The sequence below is a fragment of the Parasteatoda tepidariorum genome, chromosome 2 (assembly GCF_043381705.1).
Source record: "Parasteatoda tepidariorum isolate YZ-2023 chromosome 2, CAS_Ptep_4.0, whole genome shotgun sequence".
Lineage (NCBI taxonomy): Eukaryota > Metazoa > Arthropoda > Arachnida > Araneae > Theridiidae > Parasteatoda > Parasteatoda tepidariorum.
Genome location: NC_092205.1, coordinates 99,508,919 through 99,529,848, shown reverse-complemented (window position 1 = coordinate 99,529,848; position 20,930 = coordinate 99,508,919). Strand labels below are relative to the sequence as shown.

At 26.6% G+C, this 20,930-nt stretch overlaps 1 protein-coding gene across 13 annotated transcripts in view; it reads left to right on the top strand.

Moving 5' to 3' along the window:
* The first annotated feature begins 415 nt into the window (after nt 1–415).
* The window catches only part of LOC107439517 (uncharacterized), a 51,927-nt gene continuing 31,412 nt past the window's right edge, over nt 416–20,930 (top strand). For 7 of the 13 annotated variants that reach the window (XM_071177965.1, XM_071177961.1, XM_071177962.1 and 4 more), the window contains exons 1-2: nt 1,922–2,238; nt 19,066–19,091. In XM_071177965.1, the coding sequence (XP_071034066.1) occupies nt 2,093–2,238; nt 19,066–19,091 (172 nt within the window). In that variant the 5' untranslated portion in view covers nt 1,922–2,092. Of the gene's footprint in view, nt 2,239–19,065; nt 19,092–20,526; nt 20,606–20,930 lie in introns of all 13 variants that reach the window. The other 6 variants (XM_071177970.1, XM_071177968.1, XM_071177967.1 and 3 more) reach the window with 6 other exon arrangements.

The window sequence follows — 20,930 nt, the reverse complement described above, 5'->3', positions numbered from 1 at the left end:
TACCAAAAAATCTAATAAGGAAAAGTAAATGGGCTAGTGAAAATGTGTATGAACTAGTAATATCTTTTAATCACTGATCTGATGTCCACTGATTTAATTTCCTAATTTCTACTCCTATGTGTAGTTTTTTTCATACAGGGTATCCGCACACCTGGAAAGTCATGGAAATTCATGAATTTTGGTATTGAACAAAATTTGCCATGAAATGTCATGATTTTAACTACTTTTTTTAAAAAAAATTATGGGAAGTCATGGATTTAGGTCACTGAAAAATCTAATTTTTAAAATGGATTTTACCCCCCGCCCCCCCCAATTTCATGGTGTTCCAAATATCTGAATTTGTAACAAAATCTCCACTCATAGTCATGTTTTATAAAAATATAAACTNAAATGCCAAATTTTAGATTCTTCTTTTTAGCTCTTGAATTTATTAATAGTTCCAAGCTTTTTTGTTTGTTTGCTTGTTTATTTCTAACAATTAAGAAGTGCAAAATTTTGAATCATTTGCAAATCAAGCTATAATGATAAAAGTAAGTATCACTATTTTCAATAAGTATATTACAATATTACTGTATGAATGTATATCCTTCTATAAGAATGCATGTATATAGTTGCAAAATCGATAGCAATCATTTAAAACATTCATTTATAAAGGCAATTATGTGAAAATAATATATTGTCCGCTATATGCCATAAATTTAAGAAAACAGTAGGTTTTTGAAAAACACAGTTTTCACCACTGTCATGTCAAAAACCAGTTTTTGACGGCAAAAACCAAACCCTGAAATATCATGATTTTAACTACTTTTTTTTTAAAAAAATTATGGGAAGTCATGGATTTAGGTCACTGAAAAATCTAATTTTTAAAATGGATTTTACCCCACCACCCAATTTCATGGTGTTCCAAATATCTGAATTTGTAACAAAATCTCCACTCATAGTCATGTTTTATAAAAATATAAACTGTTTTTATCATGTTTTTTAAAAATTATGGTGTTCTTTAAAAAAATGAAAGTAAAAACACTGTTTCTAGAGCAAGTTATCTTTTTAACTTCTGTGATTTCAGAATTTTTATTATTTTTTATTTTTATTTTATCAATTTAAAATTCTAGCTGAAGCAAGCCAGTCATTTTTTTTTTAATTCTGAAATGAGAACTGAAGAATCAGGAGTATTTCTTTCCTTTCCGATGAACAAGAAAAGTATCTTTAGAATATAATCCTGCAGAAAAAAAGGGAAATTTTTTTATTTGTTTTCATATTTTTTTGAGCTATTTTATTGCTTCAACTCTTTCTTTACTCTGTTTTTTAAATTTAAAATCTATAAATATGAAGATGCAGAGTATAACAGTTTTGGTTATACCTTTCATTTCAATTAATGTTGTTATAATGTTTTGTTTTTTTTTTTTAAATTTGGTTTGCGTTGTTTTTGTATAACTTTGTTAAGTCATGAAAAGTTCTTGGAATTAGACATAGTTAAGTCATGAAAAGCCATGGATTTGAAAATCTAAAACGTAGCAGATACCCTGTGCATAATTTCATTTGATATTTGTTAAATTTTTTACATTGAAATGTTCTATTGAATCCAGCAATTCTTAAGCTATCAACTGCTTAAATACTATCAAATGAGTAGATAATATCATGTTTTATTGAATTTTTAAATTCAGTACAATTTATTTGATATAATTTTATAAAAACCTGGACATTTTTAAAGGATATCGAAAAAAGAAAAAAAATTAAGCTGGAAGAAATTTTTTTCTGTGCACATATTTTAAATTACACTTTTTTTTTTGTTTAAAACTTATTTTATGTTTAAAATCATTTATATTGCATTGACCTTCACCATTAGTTTGTTAAATTAATAGAAACATATTTTATCTTTACAAATTTTTATATGTGAATTTTCGAATTGCTCAAGGCTATCATTTAATTACAAATCTATCATTTTGTTTTAAGTATCTTACGCTTTTTATAGTTTCAGTTGAAAAGTTATTTTACTTAAACTGTATTTGATTTTTAAACTAGTATTAGTTGCCACTGAGCTCACACCAGTGCAAGCTGAAGCTGTTCCTTTTCCTTCGGTTGAAGGACAGCGATGTGTTCCTCGCTCCTATATGGTCGTTTTTGTGACTGGATGACTTCTCAATTTTCTGAATTAGTTGAAGACTTTTCTGAGCCTGTTGTTGTTGATGATGATAGCGCTGAAGATGATTCTGAAGGAGATCCTTTGACAGTTCGAAAGTGAGCGCTATTTCCTTATTGTCGTCTATTTATAACAGTTGTATATTCATTTTAGTTATTCAAGAAATTTTATGGGCTTAGAGAAAAATATTTTAAGCATAAGAAACTTATTATTTTTTAAAATGCACCATTAAGATAATCATTTTGATATTGATACGGTTAGGGTGTTCCTTTTTTTCTCTTAGGATTCATTAGTAGTATTTTTCTCAGTGGAACCTGGGGAACATTTTCTTGGTGTACAAAGTTTTGTATTCATCAGCCAAGGTTTATACTTAAAGGGAAAAAAATGTACTTCATCATTTATTTTATTTCTTCTGCAGTTTACAATTCTATTAAAATTTCCTTATATTAAAATTTCCTAAGTATATTTCCTTCTATTTAATCACAATGCTAACCAGTTATGTAGATGTGCAAAATCTTTTTTTAATAAAAAATTGCTACATTGCAAAGTAAAATTTTCAGTCATTTGTAGGGAATTTCTGCTTTTTCCTCAGATGCAATTGAGTACAACACTACAAAGTAAGATTTTCAGTTATTTATAGGGAATTTCTTTTTTCTTCTCAGATGCAATTGCAATTCTTTTTTAATTGCGATATCTTCCATTTTTGGAATGTCTTAAATAATAATCATGAATTAGTTTTATTAAAAAAGGCACATAATTACTTATTACCTAAAATCAGAGTAGTATATGGGAGGGGGACTAAAGGACACATCTAAACTCCTTATTTACAAGCATTTTAAGCCCTTTTTGACAATTTTAACATCGAAAAATGACATAAAATCTGAAACAGGACATAAAATATGAAAAACTCTTATTTTAGGTCGAAAAACACTAAAAACAACTTTGAGTACCTTTGAAATAAAAAGTATGAAAATGAGCCATTCTGTCATATTACTTTGACAAAGTTGTTTTCGATATGTGAATAAACTCCAATGTTTAAGTTTTTTTAAAAAGGAAAAAAAAAAATGCGTCCCTCATGATGGAGACACTGATTTTAAAAATATAGAAAATAAAAAGTAAGGAAAATTTACGCTTTTTCTAATTCATAATCAGAAATTTTGTTAGTTATCCAACCTTTGAAATTAAATATATAAATACCTTTGTTAATTTTCTTCATGCTTTTATGAGATAATTCTCCTGAACTTTTACTCAGAAAATATTCTTTTTCATTATCTAGTTTTGCAATGACTGTTTCTCCGTATTTTGTATCTATTTTTCTTAGAGATATTAACTTATATTTACCTACTTCTAAATCTCTTAAACTATAAATATCTGTACGCTTCTTAAGACTGTTGAATTCTTCCATTTATTACATTTCATTTTTATAAAGACTTTCTAAAGATTATTTTTTTTAATATATTTATTTATAATTTCATAAGATGCTTCATTCACAATTTCTATAGCTTTCTCTTTTATTTCATCATTTTTGATTTTATTTACTAAATCTTCTAATATATCAATATAGGTCATGATCAAATCATCAATTCCAAATCTATCGTGTGTTTCATTAATTTTCATTAAATCACATATCAAACATACTAAATCATATATTTCTTCATTGGTTTCCAAGTACTTTAATTCTTCTATTTATTAATAGCCGTTTTTTGAAATACAATTCTTATAGTATATGCATTTACGTAATTAACCTCCAGGACCTAAAATTTTTGCCGTTTTGATACTTCAATATCTAAATCTTTGGATGGTATATTTAATTCTTGTAGTATCTCTTTTTCCATAATTCCTCCTTTATATGCAAACATACCACCATATAAATCATAAAGATTTTGAATATTTAATTTTACATCATTATTACTAATCCAGAGCTCTTTGTTATTTGGAGTCCTTTTAAATCTTAGACCATGTATCTCTGTAGCACATTTGCGTACTATACTCAGTTCTTGGTCATCTAGTTCACAGTCCGGTGCAAATACATTAATTGTTTCACTAAAGGGCATTTTCGTTTGTACCCACCCTATTTCTCGTGCTATCTTACGATTTGGAAGTATAAATCCTTGAATATTGATAATCAGAGTTATGTCATTCATATTTATTAGAAAGTGTTTTTTATAAATACTTTTCAAAAAGCTTTCTTTTCAACTTGTACAACCGTCTTTTTCCAAGTATTACATTTATGACACGAGGTCATATTCATTGGAAATCCCTTCCTTATCTAAAGTTAGAAAAATACCCATATTATCAGTTTTCTTTTTACATTTGTCGCACCAACGTCTATTATCCATATTTATTAGAAAATGTTTTTTATAAATGAATATAGAAGATTTAAAATATAGAAGATATAAAAAAGTGGAAGATATAAAATATAAGAGATATAAAATTAATATCCAAAAGGTACAGTATTGTAATCATCTAAAATTCTTCTTTTTTCAAACCCAAACATGTATCTTTATTTGTCTTAATACTTGAAATATTTCAATCTTTTTCGATTTTAAATTGATTGATTTCTACATCTAAACAATCTTTTTCACCAGTTATTATTTTCATTCTATTATCAAAATCTAATACAGTTTCACTCTGGTATGACATTTTAAATCCTTTAACTTTTCCAGGTGCAGAATTATCATTCAATATATAACCATAATCTTTAGAAGCTCCAGCTAACCAAGATGCTATGTATTTATCATTTTCCAATTCATTTGTCCATTCTGCTAACATGCATCCTGTTTCAATTTTAATAGTTCCATCGTCTATATACACTACACTATCTGTATCATAATAAAGTACTTTATCTCCTAATTTATCTAACATTTCATATAATCTAATTCTAGCTGAACTAGCTGTAAAAGCGGCTATATATACGTTGGTTATGAAGTTATTTTTTTCAAATTTATCTTTCATTTTATAAGTCATTTCAACACAATCGTCATTCAAAAAATTCATATTTATATCTTTAATAGTGTCATCTGAAATAATTCTGTAAAAATCTTCAATTTCTATTACGTATTCTGTTTGTTTCATATTATTTCTTTGTCCAAACTTACCCCATAAAGAATTTAAACATATCTTGGCTATAAATCTCAAACCTGGATTGTCTTCAATTTCATCTAATTTTATACTCAATTTTTCTTTAACTACTCTTCTGTATTCTTTCTCATTTTTGAAATTGTTTTCCCATTTATCACATGTTTCCAGTTTTATCTTTAAGAACATTTTAACATATTTTTTAAAGAGTTTGTTTGATTTATTTTCAAAATGCCAAACTTCATAGATATTTAAAATCTCATATCCTTTTTTAATTGCTAGCTTCATTTCATCAGTTGTCCAAGTTCCTATTATACATCTATCCTCATCACTATGTTTACATTCAGAATTTCTTATCTTGTAACAGATATCAAATTTTTTCTTCTCCAAGACTGTTTTGAAATGATTACATTTTATTGTTTCTGAACAATTTCTACAAAATGAAAATATTAACTTTTCTGCTTTATAAGGTAGTACAGGATGATATAATTTTTTAGGTGGAAGTACTTTACATTTAATTAATCCATACCAATTGTGATTATAATTTTTAGAATTATATATCTTTTTTAGATGTTTAATGGGATAATAATCAAAGTAATTTACAGTCGGATACAGTGAACATACATCGATATATCTACCTTTTCCGTTATCTTTCATTTCATATTTTAATTAGGTAGGTTCACATCTTCCTCCAAAAAATGCATCTCTGGGATTTAAACGTTCTACAAAATCTCTTTTCCATTCTTTTTTCATGTATTTTTTCATATCTTTATTATTGTCAAAATCACATTCCCATATTCTTATTAATCCATATCCTTCTTTTATTATTTTCTTATTTATCTTCTTAGTTCTTTTATATAAATCTTCCATGAGCATCTGATTTATAGTATTTACTTGTGTTTTAGTATAACATTTAGGACATCCATGCCCGAAGCAACCTTGAAATTGAAATACTGTATTCTTATGAAACCCATCTACTTTATAATATTTCTTACCCAATTTGATTTTTTTCTCTCCATTCAAAGCATGACGAATATTAATGTTTTCAGTTTTAGATATATAATCTAACCGAGCAATTGATTTTTTATTATATTGATCTTTTTGAATTTTATCTTCATCAATAGCTATTGTTTTCTCTTTTAAGAATTTATCTCTGTAAATAGCTATACATAAACCAGCTAAAGTTACATACTTAAAAGGATCAACATTCACAGTTTTTAAAAATAATCTTCTTAATTCTAGACAACCTTTTCTTAAAATATCTACATCAGATCTACAGTATTTGATAAATTATTTTTGAAAATCAAATGTTTCATGTTTCACAGAACCATACCATTTATCAAATTTTTTTCTGTCTTCTTTAACCATATAATCATATCCATAGTAATATTTTTTGAGGATATTTACCTATATATTTTTGATTCTTTTCTTTATTTGAAAGATGAGGAAAATAACCTTTAGCTAATTCATTCAAACCAAATGTTTTTTGAAATTTTTTAAGTGGACGCATTGTAAAATTAATAGAGTCTATAAATCTTATGTTATATCCTTCTACTTTCATATATGCTAACTTACTTCCCTGATAAATTGTAAATATCTTTATATGATTTTTGAAACAATATTTAGCTAAAAACTGAAAATCAAAACCTTTTCCATAATGAGCTATTACAGTATATCCAAAATGATGATCTTTAAATAACCTTTCACAAAATTAATTTTCATTTCTAAATTTTGTTTCACATCCATTAAAATCACGGCATATAACCAGATTTACTTCATGAATTCCACTATCTTGCATAGTTTCCACATCAAAAAATAAGTATTTTTCAGTATAATCATATTTACATTTAACACACCAATCTTTCTTATTGCTTATATTTTCAACGCAATTATCTTTACAAATACCTCCTTTACTATCTTTACATTGCATAAAACATTCATGACCTCTTGTCTCAAATTTTCTACAATTCCAGCATTCATATTCACCACATATATGCTTATCAGGTTTTCTATGGTACCAATTAATTACACGTTTACATTTCAAACGCATTCAAAGCTCTTTACAAACACTGAAACCTTTTGAATTTGCCTTTATATGATTATTAAAACATTTCTGTCCTTTAAATTTACGATTACAGTCTTCACAAAATATTTCTTCTCCTATACAATCAGATTCTTTAACAAAACACCTATCACATTTTAAAGGGCATTTATGTTGATCACTTCTTTTATATCCTATTTTACAATAATTGCAATAGTTATTTTTACCTAAAAATCCAGTCATAGACGTAATGACATCAAAATGATTTATATTCTTATATATAAATATGCAAGTGAATTTATATTCACCAATGTATATAATTTCATTACCATTTTCTCTACAAACAATATTAATTTGAATATCTGAAAATTTCTCAATTATTTTAACTTCTTCTAAGCAACATACTTCTAATGCAATATTGCATAAATAATGTAATTTCGCAGCTAAAGTTTTTTGTAACATGCGTCCTTTTCTAATATACAATATTTGATTATTCGTTAATTTTTCAATACATAATTTATCACTTAGTAAATCAGGATTCTGAATTGCTAAAGCTGTTACAATTGATCTAGCTAAACAAATGTTATCATTATTTTTTATTTGGCAAATACTTTTCATTTTAATTGGATCAGTTTCAGAATGCAATTTTAAAGCCTTATGTCTCCCTCCATGAGGTAATGCAATGACATTAAAATCAAATATACATTCTGTTATATCTAATTCTTTATATTCCATTCGGTTAGATAATTTATCAATATATTCTTCAAAAGCTTGACATTATTTTATCATGAAAGGGTGTATTTAAATTTGGATTATAAGTAATTACATCTACTTTTCCCACAATATTTCCAATTGCTCTTTTAAATATATTTTTTAAAATATTATGGTACTGTTCAGGTAAAATTTTGGATCCTGCAACTCTATATTGTTTTCTATATACTCTATATTTCTTGATAAATTCACCTCTAGATTCAATAATTTTATAATCTGGCTTAAAAAATTGTTTAAGATTTACTTCTCTTTTAATTTTATTCTTTATCTTTTGAAGTTTATATATAGCTTTTAAATTAGATTCAGTTATTATATTTTTTTCTTCTTTTGGTTCAAATTTTCCATCTTTATATCTTAAATTATATGAATAAAAAACTTTTCTTAACTGATTTCTTTTAAAAGGATATTTATTAAATTTTTTTTGTTTTTCTTTTCAAATATTTAGAAGCATCCAATCCCAAATAATCTGTTAATATAGGCTTATATTTTCCTGTTGTTCTGACCTATGAAATTATAGAATCAATAATATTATCAGTAACAGGAATTTCAAATTTAGTTATTAAAGCTTTCAATTTTTTCTTACTGAAAGTTGAGAGTACATCACTCAGGTGTTTAAGCACCTTCATCATGTCTCTTATTTATTAGTAAGTAAATTTATAAAGGCTTTTTAAAACTCCAAATTGTTTGTTTTTAAAAATTATTTTTATAAAAGCTCTTCCATTTGTTTTAATTCTTCCATTCTTTTTATGTGAATTTTACTTTTAAAGTGTCTCTGTTTAAGTGTATACGAATAATATCTTCCACAATCACATTGATATTGAATAAATTTTTTCTTAAGGTCACATTTAATACATCTTTTAAACATATATTTTTTATTTTTGTAAAATTCTTCTTCTGATTTTAAGAAATTACAATCGCTGCAAACTTTCTCCAATTATAAGATGGTGTTTTTATAAATGAATTATTCACCTATAGCAACCCATTGAAAAAATCTCGATGAGTGGTAATTTTGATGACAAAATCAAAGAATAAAGACCAGATTCATTCATAAATATTGTTTTTACGTCAATATTTTGGTGGTCACGTTTCGTTACCTCTGAAAAATTATAAAATTTTATCTTATCCTCGATATCTATATGATCTATTATTGCTTTTTTACTATTTGAATATTCCAAAATATTACAAATATGTTTTCCTTTAAACCAATGTTCATTATCTTTATCAATTATAATCATAACATTTTTATTATTAAAATTTAATTTATTATTCTTAATAATATTATCCATAGTATTTATATGAGAATGTTTTTTTAAAACAGATTACTTTAAGCTTAAAATTCTGGTTAAGTCTTTAAAAGTCCCTAGCAGGATTTATCATTTATGAATGAATTCCATATATCTTGATATTTCTTTTTCTCTTTAATTTTTTATAGAATTATTAATATTGAAAAGATCACATCTTCTTCATATAAAACAAGTATTTTAGCTTCTTTTCGTAATAACAAAAATCTAAGAACTTGTAAAATAATTCATTTGCCTCATTCGTAAAATTCAGTTTATGTTTTCTTTTCAAACTATTAAAGAAATATATTCTACTTTTGAGTTGCTGCTTTAAAAAAGTATTTATATCAATATTATAATAGGATTCATCTTCAGAACTATCATAACAAATTTCTTTCTTCTTAATTTGTTTAAACACTTTTAAATAATTATCAGGAATATTAATTTATTTACGAATGTTTTTTAAAAGTAGATGACAGCACTAGTATGTTAAAAGAATAATTTTTGAGTGTTATCTTTTAAAGATAGGGAAAGTAAAATGTTTTCCAAACAAAAATAATTATTAAACACAAGCAAATTTTTAAAGTGTAGATAAACATATAAGGTAAAGTAAACATATTTTCAAGTATGAATTTTATTCTTGAATTTTGTATGAATTTTATTCTTTATTTTATTTTATGAAGTCATTTTTCTTAAAAAAGCAATTTTTGAATCTGCAGATTGCACATATTCTTATTGTCATTGGACTACTCTTTTTATTAATTGCATGTTCGATATCCTTAGTATCTGTATGATTTTTACATTTTAAGCAGTATATCAGTGAACCCATTCCAAATGTCTTTTTTGCTTTTATAATAGGTTTAACAACTGCTCTGTCAATTCTATCACAAATGGTAGGATTTGGAATTGCATCTAACTCATTTATCATATTTGTATCACATACTTCATTTCTAGTTTTTGTATCTTTGTTTTTTAAATAACAAACATCGTGCCTGTATGCAGCTTCATCTACTTTATTTATAGGTTTTGACCATTCCTTATATGTAAAATCATCATTCAATCTCTTTTTTCACCGTAGTAATTGTGTTCCAGGACCTGTAAAATTATGACCTGGTAAATGCATTTCAAAGGGTAAATTGTTAATAGCTTTATTAATTACACCCTTTCCTGTTTTACACTTGCAATTCTTTTTATTACACATTTATTTAGATATAAAAATTATTTGTTGACGTACTTGTAACCATTTAATTGAGTCTTCTTTATGTATCTTTCTATAAGAAAATATTGTAAATTTTGAATATATTCAACTTCCCTTATATATACTTCTTGTTCAGTCGGATTGCTGGATTTCAACAAATTTATTAGTTGTTTATAGAATTTAAAGGCTTGTTGATATTCACTCTTTTTAGCTGAAATCTTCAAAGATCTATCTATTATTTCAATTACACCAGTTGTTATACTCAGTGCTGATAAGGGTAGGAAAACGAAACTTATTAAGCCAGAAGCACTGAACAAAAACTTTCCTACTGATAGCAATAAACTCAACTTATTCATAAATTGATAAGATTTTCTATAGATGAAAACTATCTTTTCAAGATATTCTTCCATTTATATAGGCTCAAATATTTTATTTCGATATCTCATTTCAGGGTTCACTAAATCCAACATTAAAAAATCATATGGTTTTATGATCCAATTCTTATACATTTTATTAAATTCTTCTTTAGTTAATTGGCCATCTATTTCTCTTATTATTTGTAAAATTTCTTTTTGTTTCATATCAAAAAATATAAAGTAGTCACTATTACTTCTTATTGTTATAGGTATTTTATAATAATACTGACTTAAATAAATAATAGAAGCATTTTTCTTTCTTCCACGAATAAAAAATTCTTCAATAGGGTGTTGATCTTTTTCACATATGCAATCATCAAATACAACTAAATTCATATAGGAAGGATCCAAGTCATCTACTGTAATAAAATCCTCGAGGTTTGAAGAAAACAAAACTTGATATTTTTAAAAAATTTTATATTCTTTTAAAACTTCTTTTTTATTTTTTAAGCCTTTGCATTTTTTAATAACTTCTAGCTCTACATCATCGAATTGAGTAAATTTTTCTTGTAATTTTACATATTTAGATTCACATATATCTTTTGAACACATAAAGTCTATCAAAATGTAAATAATCATAGATGAAATTGACTAATAAATTTGATTTTCCGCACTTTGAAGCACCATTTATAATTAATCTAAATGTATGAATAGGTAGCAAAGGATATTGATTTGGATCTTGAAATTCATTAGGTTCATTATAATCTCTTATTATAATTTTAGGATACATTTATTTCCTGTAAAATTTTGTTCTATTCACTAATCTACTGCGAGTAGAAAATAATCTACTGTGAGTAGAAAATAATCTACTCCTGGGTAGAAAATAATCTACTGTGAGTAGAAACGTCAGCTTTGCTGTCTGAAAATTAATTATATTTAAATAGAAAGTATTGAAAAAGAGAGAAATAAAAAGTTGTTAGAGCAATTAAAAAATGATCCAAGATTAGTTAAACTACAATCAGAAATTAGGAAAAATAATGAAATAAAATTAGAAGAAGATATGGGAATACAAAAATCATTGGCTGATTTTCATGAGCCTTTAATCAATTAAATGGAAAATCTAGAAACCTCTAGAGAAAATCGTTTACAGGGTATAAAAGAAGCTGTTGATGATTTATCTCTAACCATGAATGATTTTTCTTTTGAAACTTTACCTCAGATAGGGAATAAGTCAGAAGAAGATTATACTGAAGATGCAGGAAGTATGTTTTTAAAAATAGATATAGACAGAGATGTTGATAAAACTGTTCTAGAAGAACTAGAATTTGAATTACCTTCAATAATGTGGAATAAATCTGATGAAGAAATTGATGAAGTTATCGATAGGGCGAAAGAATACAGAGATAAATTTAAAAGAGAGAAAGGAAATGAAAGTAAAAATAAAAATTTTGCAACTAAAGAAAAGAATGTTGAATATCAAAAGAAGATTGACATTGCTGATAATAAGATGAGTATAATGAAAATATATATAGATGCTTTATTAGCTATTAAAAAAGGTAGATATTACACAGGAAAAGGTTTAGAGGATAAATTGAAAATTTTAGTTGATTTGACAGATAAAATTTGTAAAGGTTCTAAAAGTAAAAAATTGTATAATAAAACTGTTGATTTATTGGATTTACTTTTAAGAGAGAAAACTTTAACAAATGAACAGGTTAAGGAATACTATAGAAAGTATCTTAGTAAATAAATGAGTAATTATATTGTAAAAAAAGTATACTTGAGTGACAGTCAGATTTCTAAATTGAAATCAGCTTATAAAAATGGTGAAGAACTTAGTCTGCAAATATACAAAAGTAAACCACCCAATTTTGATTTACGTTTAACAGCTACACAAATTAACCAAATTGCTAAAGGTTAAAGAATTAAAATATCAAAGACTCAATTGAAAAAGAATGGAGGGTTTTTACCATTTTTAATTCCATTGCTTTCAACTTTAGCATTAGGAGCCGCTAGCGGAGCAGCTGGTTGGGTAACCAAAAAAGTGTTGGATAAAATTTCAGGATCAGGTATGATTAAAAAAAAAAAACCCTTGTGGAAAGGGGGTATATCTTCACTCGGAATATCCAACGAAGTAATACAAGAAAATATGACAAACGAAAAAGGATTTAGAGGTATATTTACTATAGATATGTTACCTAAAAAGATAAGAAAATTTGAAAACGGAATAATAAATTTAGATATATCTACAGGGAGTGGAACTCATTGGGTTTGTGTTTATAACGACCCAAAGTATGATTTTATAGAATATTTTGATCCTTTTGGAGAATATTTTTCTTCCTAAAAATATACAAAATTATTTAAATACTTCTGGAAAAGAAATTAGATGTAACAATAGTTTTTTGCAACAACCAATTTCTGTAAAATGTGGTTTCTATTGTATGAAATATATAACTGAACGAAATAACAGTAAATCACCTATTGATGTTTTATATTTGTTTACTCAAGAACCTAGTAATTTAAATGAAAAAATTGTTTCTACTAAATAAATGAAGTACCTTATTTTAGATTCCAAAAATGTAGATAAATCGGAAGATTTTACGATTGAATATTCGAAACCATTTCATTTCAAAGAGGCAGCTCTTCAGTCGTTTTCTATGTATATTTCATGGAATAATATTACAGAGAAAAATAATAAATTTTCATANATTTTGATGGAGTCAAATGGACAGATTTCATTATTCCTCATGGTCATTACAATATAAGAGGTTTGAATCGTTATATGGTAAAATATTTTGGAAATGATTCACCTATATTATTTGGAATAATAGAAGAAAGACAAAGATTTAGTATTAAACTTGAGAAGAATTATAAAATTGATTTATCTAAAAGTGAATTATCAAAATTTTAGGCTTTGAACCTAAAATATATGAAGAGGAAGAGCAAGAAGATAAATTTATTGCTGATATAGCTAATGGAAATGATAATATTTATATTCACTGTGATATAGTAGATGGTGCATATATAAACCAGTTTCAGTCTCAAGTTATTTATTCTTTTACATCATCTAATCCTCCTGGAAGTTTATATGCTAAAGAATTTGATAAACCAATATTTTTTCCTGTTAAATCTGATTCTATATACAAAATTGGAATGAGAATTACAAATCATAGAGGTGAACTGATTGATTTAAATAAACAAGAAGTGCAGTATAGATTTATTACTAAATAAATGAACAAACATAGATTATATAGAAAGAGTAAAAAAATACAAGGAAGAGGCTTCTTTTCAGACTTTATAAGTGCGGTAGGAAACGAAGTTAAACCAATTGTAGAAGAAAAATCTAGAGAATTTGTAAGAGAAAAATTGAATGAAATATTTTCCAAAAATAAAAAACATGGTGCTGGTTTGAAAATTTTTATTCCTGAATAAGTGGCTAAAATTTACGATTTGAAAGACACTAGTTATTATTATAATAACGACATTGAAAGTTTTGAATATAGAGAATTAAAAAGTGAAAATAGAAATAATATTCATGAAAATGCTACATATAATTTCTTTATCAATGATACAAATGCTAATATTTTATATTCTGCAGGATATCTGCAACAGGAATTAAAAATTGTAAAAGGAGATGGAGGTACAATAAGTAATGAAAATGTTACTCTAGTGAATGGAGGAGGTCTCGTAAATTCAAACAGGTTGATTATAGGAAATACTGAAGTTGAATCCACTATAAATTATAAAGCCATTATGAATCAAGTATTAGGGATGATACTCTTCACCCCTGATTATTCAACATCGAAAGCTGCTAACATGTTCTTTTATGTAGATACAGCTGATTCTGCAGATAGAAAGAATTTCAAATATAATGGAACTCTGGTAGAAACTACCAAAATAACTGAATTTTTAAAAAACATTAAACTAAGTGAAAGTTTTAATGAAGGATTTTCAAAAAGATGTAAATTTACTAAAAATAGTCAAACAGTAAAAATATGGATTCCTTTAAAATATATATTTGATTTCTTTAACGAATATAAAAAAGTAATGACTGGTTTTCAAGTTAAAATAGAAATTCAAAGAAATGATAGTAAAAATATGCTGTATACAGATATTCAAAATCCAGATTTTAAGGTTCTTGTTGAAGATTTATCACTTTGGTTACCTTATGTTAGATTTAAAAATTCAGCATCTGTGAAATTTAGTGAATTAAAATTATCAAATGCTCCTATAGAAATAAATTGGGATCATTATAACATTATCAAATCAAATGTATTTTATAAAAATGCCAGTGGATCTTATTCTATTCCTGCTACATCTGATGAAGTTTTGAGTTTATATGTCATTCCACAATATGAAGAAAGAAATGAAAACATGAATCAAAATAACATGATGTTTGATCACTTGGATATGATAGAATGTTGGTTATTGATTAATAACATTAAAGTTCCCACAGTAAGTTATATGATGGACTTTGATAAAAATGATTATAATCGATTATTTTATGCTCTTTTAGAATCAGGAATGAATAATATAAATTTTGAAATAGGTTGTATGAGAAACTATTCAAATTTCAGTAAGTATCCTATAATTTGTTTCAACTTGGCAAACCATGAAAATTATACTAACTTAAGTAATTTAATAATTGAATTCAATTGGAGGTTGAGAAATAATGCTACTAAAAATTATGTTTTTTACTTCATTTTGAAAGAAAGAAACAAATGCTCTGTGAATATGTCAACTCAAGATATAAAAATGATTAAAACTCTAAAAACATAAAGGATTTTTATTATTTTAATAAATGGCTGCTTATTATCCTCTGGGCGATGAAATAAAAGAAGGTCCACCAGGTCCTCCTGGTATAGGATTTAAAATAACAAATGATCCTCGAGAAGATATTGATTTTGCAACTAAAAGTTACGTAGATAGTAGCTACAAGGAAATAAAAGAAAAAATTCATACTTTTACAGATAATAGTCTGATTCACGGGGGAGATTTTTTCAATGCAAAACAAAAATATATAAAAAATTTAGGAGATCCTAGAGAAGAATCTGATGCTGCAACTAAGAAATATATTGATGAATTAAGAGATAATTGTTTGATACATGATGAAAATGACTTTGATGCTAAAAATAAAATCATTTCAAATGTAAAAGCTCCTCTAAACAAAACAGATGTAGTTAATAGGGAGCATTTAGAGTATTACTGTATATTATGGGACGTGAGTAAAAGAAATTGTCATGCTCATAATGAAAGAATTTCAAATGTAAAAGCTCATGATAAAGATCGTGTTAATAAACACTATGTTGATACTAAAACATTTTGTGCTACCACAAGTAGAACAGTTCAATTCACAGGTGCGGGATATAAAATGTTTCAATTCGATGAATTTAGTTCAAAGCTTTTGGGTGCAAACTTAAAATTTAACTCAAAAAATGTATATGAAAATTACCATCTTTTTAGCCTGTGAAAAAATGAATGAAAATCCAAGAATACGCTTAGAGAAAATGAAAGAAGTCCTTATTGATAAAGCAATGAAGAATAAATAATTATCTTTGTCTATGGAAAATTAAATGCAAATTTAGTGTTATCGGTATTAACAGAAGGGAACTGTAATATGAAACCCTATATACACATTGAGAAATTAAAATTTAAGAAAGTGTAAACATTATTTGTTAATAAATGGCAAATGAAATAAATTGGAATGACTTTTCTAAAAAGAAACTTTCAGAAGATGTAATTATAAGTTTATCAGATTATTTTAAATGGGAATATGTGTTTCAATATTCTGAATTATCTGAAAGGTTAATAGAACAGCATACACAACCAGATGATTGGTTTATTATTTCTCAATATCAAAAACTCAATGAATCTCATATTGAAAAACACACCTCTGATGTAGATTGGGAAAAAATATGTAGATACCAAACCTTATCTATCCGTTTTATTGAGAGACATTGACTTGGCATTGATAGATAAAGTGACTTGGTATGAAATATCAAGATTCCAATCTTTGGATTTAAGATTTATAGAAAATTATTATGACCGTTTAAATATTAATGTTGCATCTAGATATCAAAAATTATCAATGGACCTTATAAGAAAATTTCAAGATTATGTAAATTGGGATTATATTATACAATATCAAGATATTGATAAAGATTTTGCAATAAAATTTGTTTCTGAAATAGATTTCTGTCTTTTAATAAAAAATAAAAGCAATATATTACCAGAAGAATTTTATAATTCAAACGAAGAAAAGATTGTTTGTATACTTCTTGCTGAAATTTGTCATAATACACGAGTACCGCTATATGAACCATTAAAAGAATGAATTATTTAAAATTAATAAATGGCTGCTTATTATCCACTGGAAGATGATTCATCTACTGTTAAAAAAGCTTTGGAAACTTACATACAAGAAAAAGGTTTATTTGAATCAGATGAGGGCTATTATGATGCAAGAAATAAGAAAAGCATAAATCTTTCGAATCCCACTAAAAACACCGATGCTGTTCATAAACATTATGTGGATAGGAGAATAAAAATAAATGACAAAAAATCTGATAATCTTTTAAGAAGAGATAATGATGGATTATATGTACCTGCATTAATAAAAAATGGTACTTATAATGTCAGTAACCATAGAATTACAAACGTGGCAAATCCTATTATAAATAAAGATGTGGCTACAAAAGAGTACATAGACTTTCAAAATTTTTATGCAACTATTCAAGAGAGGCACACCACTTATACTACGGGGGGCTTTGAATTTATAAATTTCAATGTAATGAGCTCTAAAATGTTGGAACCTAACTTGAAATTTACAACAAATATGTATATGAAAATAACGATATACTTACACTCTGAAATATATTCATGGAAACCTTTGATAAAAATTGAAATAGGTAATCAAAGAATATTGTCTGTACCTATCACTGTTAATGCTGAATCTGTTACATGTTTTGCTTATGGAAAAAGAAACGAAATTCTGAAAATATCAATATTAACTGACGGAGATTCAAATTTAATAAAACCTTATTTGCATGTTGAGAAAATTGAATTTTTGTAATTTATTAAAAAAACGAAAATATTGGAGTTTATTCACATATCGAAAACAACTTGTCAAAGTTATATGACAGAATGGCTTGTTTCGTCAATTATTTGCTCATATTTCACCTTAAGGTGCTCATTTTCATACTTTTTATTTCAAAGGTATTCGAAGTTGTTTTTAGTGTTTTTCGACCTAAAATAAGAGTTTTTTATAACAAAACACCTAATTTTTTAGATTTTATGTCGTTTTTCGATGTTAAAATTGATAAAAAGGAACTAAAATGATTGTGAATAAGTAGTTCTTAGTGTTTTTTACTCTAAAATAAGAGTTTTTCATAACAAAACACTTAGTGTTTTTGATTTTCAAAAGTTGTTATTTTTAAAGATTTTATGTCATTTTTCGATGTTAAAACTGTCAAAAAGGGCTTAAAATAATTATAAATAGGGAGTTTAGATGTGTCCTCTAGCCCCCCCCCCATATACTACTAATCAGTGAACATAAAATTTATTAAAGGACTAATTATTTATTTCAAAAGCAAGTTCATCTCTTAAAAAATTTAAGTACATTTAAAAAGGAAAAGTGCAATGTTCTTGTTTTTCCCTTGCATCCACTTTGATGTGTTTCATTTTGCTGTAAGGGATTGAGAAGCACATTCTCAATCACAGGCAATCCTCAAACTGAAAATTAATTTGTCAGCAAGACCAATAATATCTGTAGGATTGTATGGTTTTTTCTCTGTTGTGCTTTTATAATTGTCTCTTAAAGGGTGTAACTACCGGGAAAATTTAAATTAGCTCTAAAGTATCTAATACCAGTTCCCTATAACATCTAAAAAGACTAAATCACAATCATTTCATAATATCTATTAGTTATGATGTGCTAAAACTGGTTGGTAAAAAATTATATGTGTTTAGTAAAATTATTATTCGATATAAACTTTGTCAATTTTCATGAAAGGACACATTTGGTATTAACTTTTATGAATTACAAGTCTTCAATTTTAATTTTTTTCTATTTTAAAAGTTTTTATTTTCATGCATATTTTAACTTAATTCTTCTTCTTAAAACTTTTACAATGTTCTATTAATAAACTTAGTTTTATCTGTATTATTAAGTCTTTTTTTTTAAAAAAAATTATATTTTTTAGGCTTAAGGACAACTTAGTGCGATTTAGTAAGTATAATTTCTTTAACTTTTTTGATTCCAAATAAATGAAAGGCTTGAGGCAAAATAGTGCTAAATCACATTTTTTCCATCTTGCCACTCTAAAGCCTGGTTTGCAGGGCACTGGGCCCATGTCCAAGAGGGCGTGGGTTCGAGCCAAAGACTCCCCGTGTACTAAATTGTGACTGGTGCACATTAAATCTGTCTAGTCACAAAGTCATCTATGTTCCCGTAGCAAATCATACTTCTGGGGGTACTGATCCAGGAGTTTCCTTGTCTTTTGGATTGGTTCAAAATGACACGGCTACGGAGTGGAATATTAGTAGTACTCGTAAACCCAAAATTTTGTCGGCTGTTCAACGACGGTTATATATTGACTTCTCAATAAGGTGACCTGGGTTTGAATCCCAGTGATGGCTTGTCGATACGAATTCTTCACCTGGCTTGCACTGACCACAGCGTTGACATAAAATATCCTCAATGGTAGATGGATTATGTGTTAGAGTTCCCTTGCTGCCAGGCTAACCATGCAGGGATTCATGTTTTTCCTTTCTCAAGTGCGGGTTAGTTCTATCAAAAAGTCCTCCTTGAAAGTAAATTTCTCCCAAAACTTGATTCAGGGTTTTCCTTGCCTTCTGGAATGGGTTCAAAATAGCAAGGTTACGGAGTTGAACATTGGAAGTCATAAACTTAAAATTGGGGCGGCTGTTCAATACCAATTTGCGCTTGCCAATTTTGCATCAATGTTGAGAATTGTTTGATTCAAGCATCCATAAAATATATCAAGTATTTTAAAGGAGAAAAATTAGTTTTCCTGTGGGGTTGAAGTGATAATTCTGCAGACATTGGTTTGTGATCCTGTGGTGCCAGGATTGCATTCCCCGACATATACCCTGCTTCATCTAAAATATATCTCGAGCAATATGCTCAGATACATCAACTTGTTTGATGTGATATAACTAGATTCTCATGATTATTATATATTTGGAATTTTTTTAAGAATAAAATTTGCTAAATGCTGCAACTGAAAAGTCAAAAGGTTTGGCTTATTTTGTCACTTTCTAAATAATTCTACTCTCGTGGTAACCTAAACTTTTATCTAGTGTCATGTTAAATATCCAAACATAGAGTCTTTGGGTAAAAGTTATACTAAATTTTCTTTGCTCTTAAATAAGGTGGGGAAAACAGGTTTTTTTTTTTTATACAAGAGAGTCTGCATTTAAAATTTTGCGATAAGCTGGGACTAATTTTCAGAAAGTTAATAGTCAAATCAGAAATTTTTGGTTAGTTATGCAATTAAAATAATTTAATTTGCAATACATTTGAAAATTGAATGAAAAAGTACCATTAAAGTAGTTTAATATGATTTCTTACTATAATTTGCATATGGTTTAGAATAAATTTTCCGTTTATGTTGTTGTGTTACATAGAAATTCTTTTTTAGCCAATGCTACAAAACCTGTCTCTTCTCTTGCTGATAGCTTCGTATTGTTGCTACGGTGGAATTCACCAGGAACAACATTGTTAGTATTTTTTGTAAGCTTACCATTGCTTACCTAATTATTTAAGCTAAGCTTTGTATAGCTGTTTTCACATGTTACGTTGTCAAATGCATTTTGATTATTATTAATGACCCTTTAAAGTAATGACTTGAATGTTACTAAAACAATAAGAATTTTTTTTTAATTTTCATTTAAATTGGTTTCTTTTATAATCATTAACATACTGTCTGCAAAACTAGTAAACATAAAAAGCACAACATTGAGACATTTCTTTGTAACTATTATGTAGAGTTTGCAAACTTAAAACTATTGGGATATTTTCCTCATAACTAAGCAAAGGACTGAT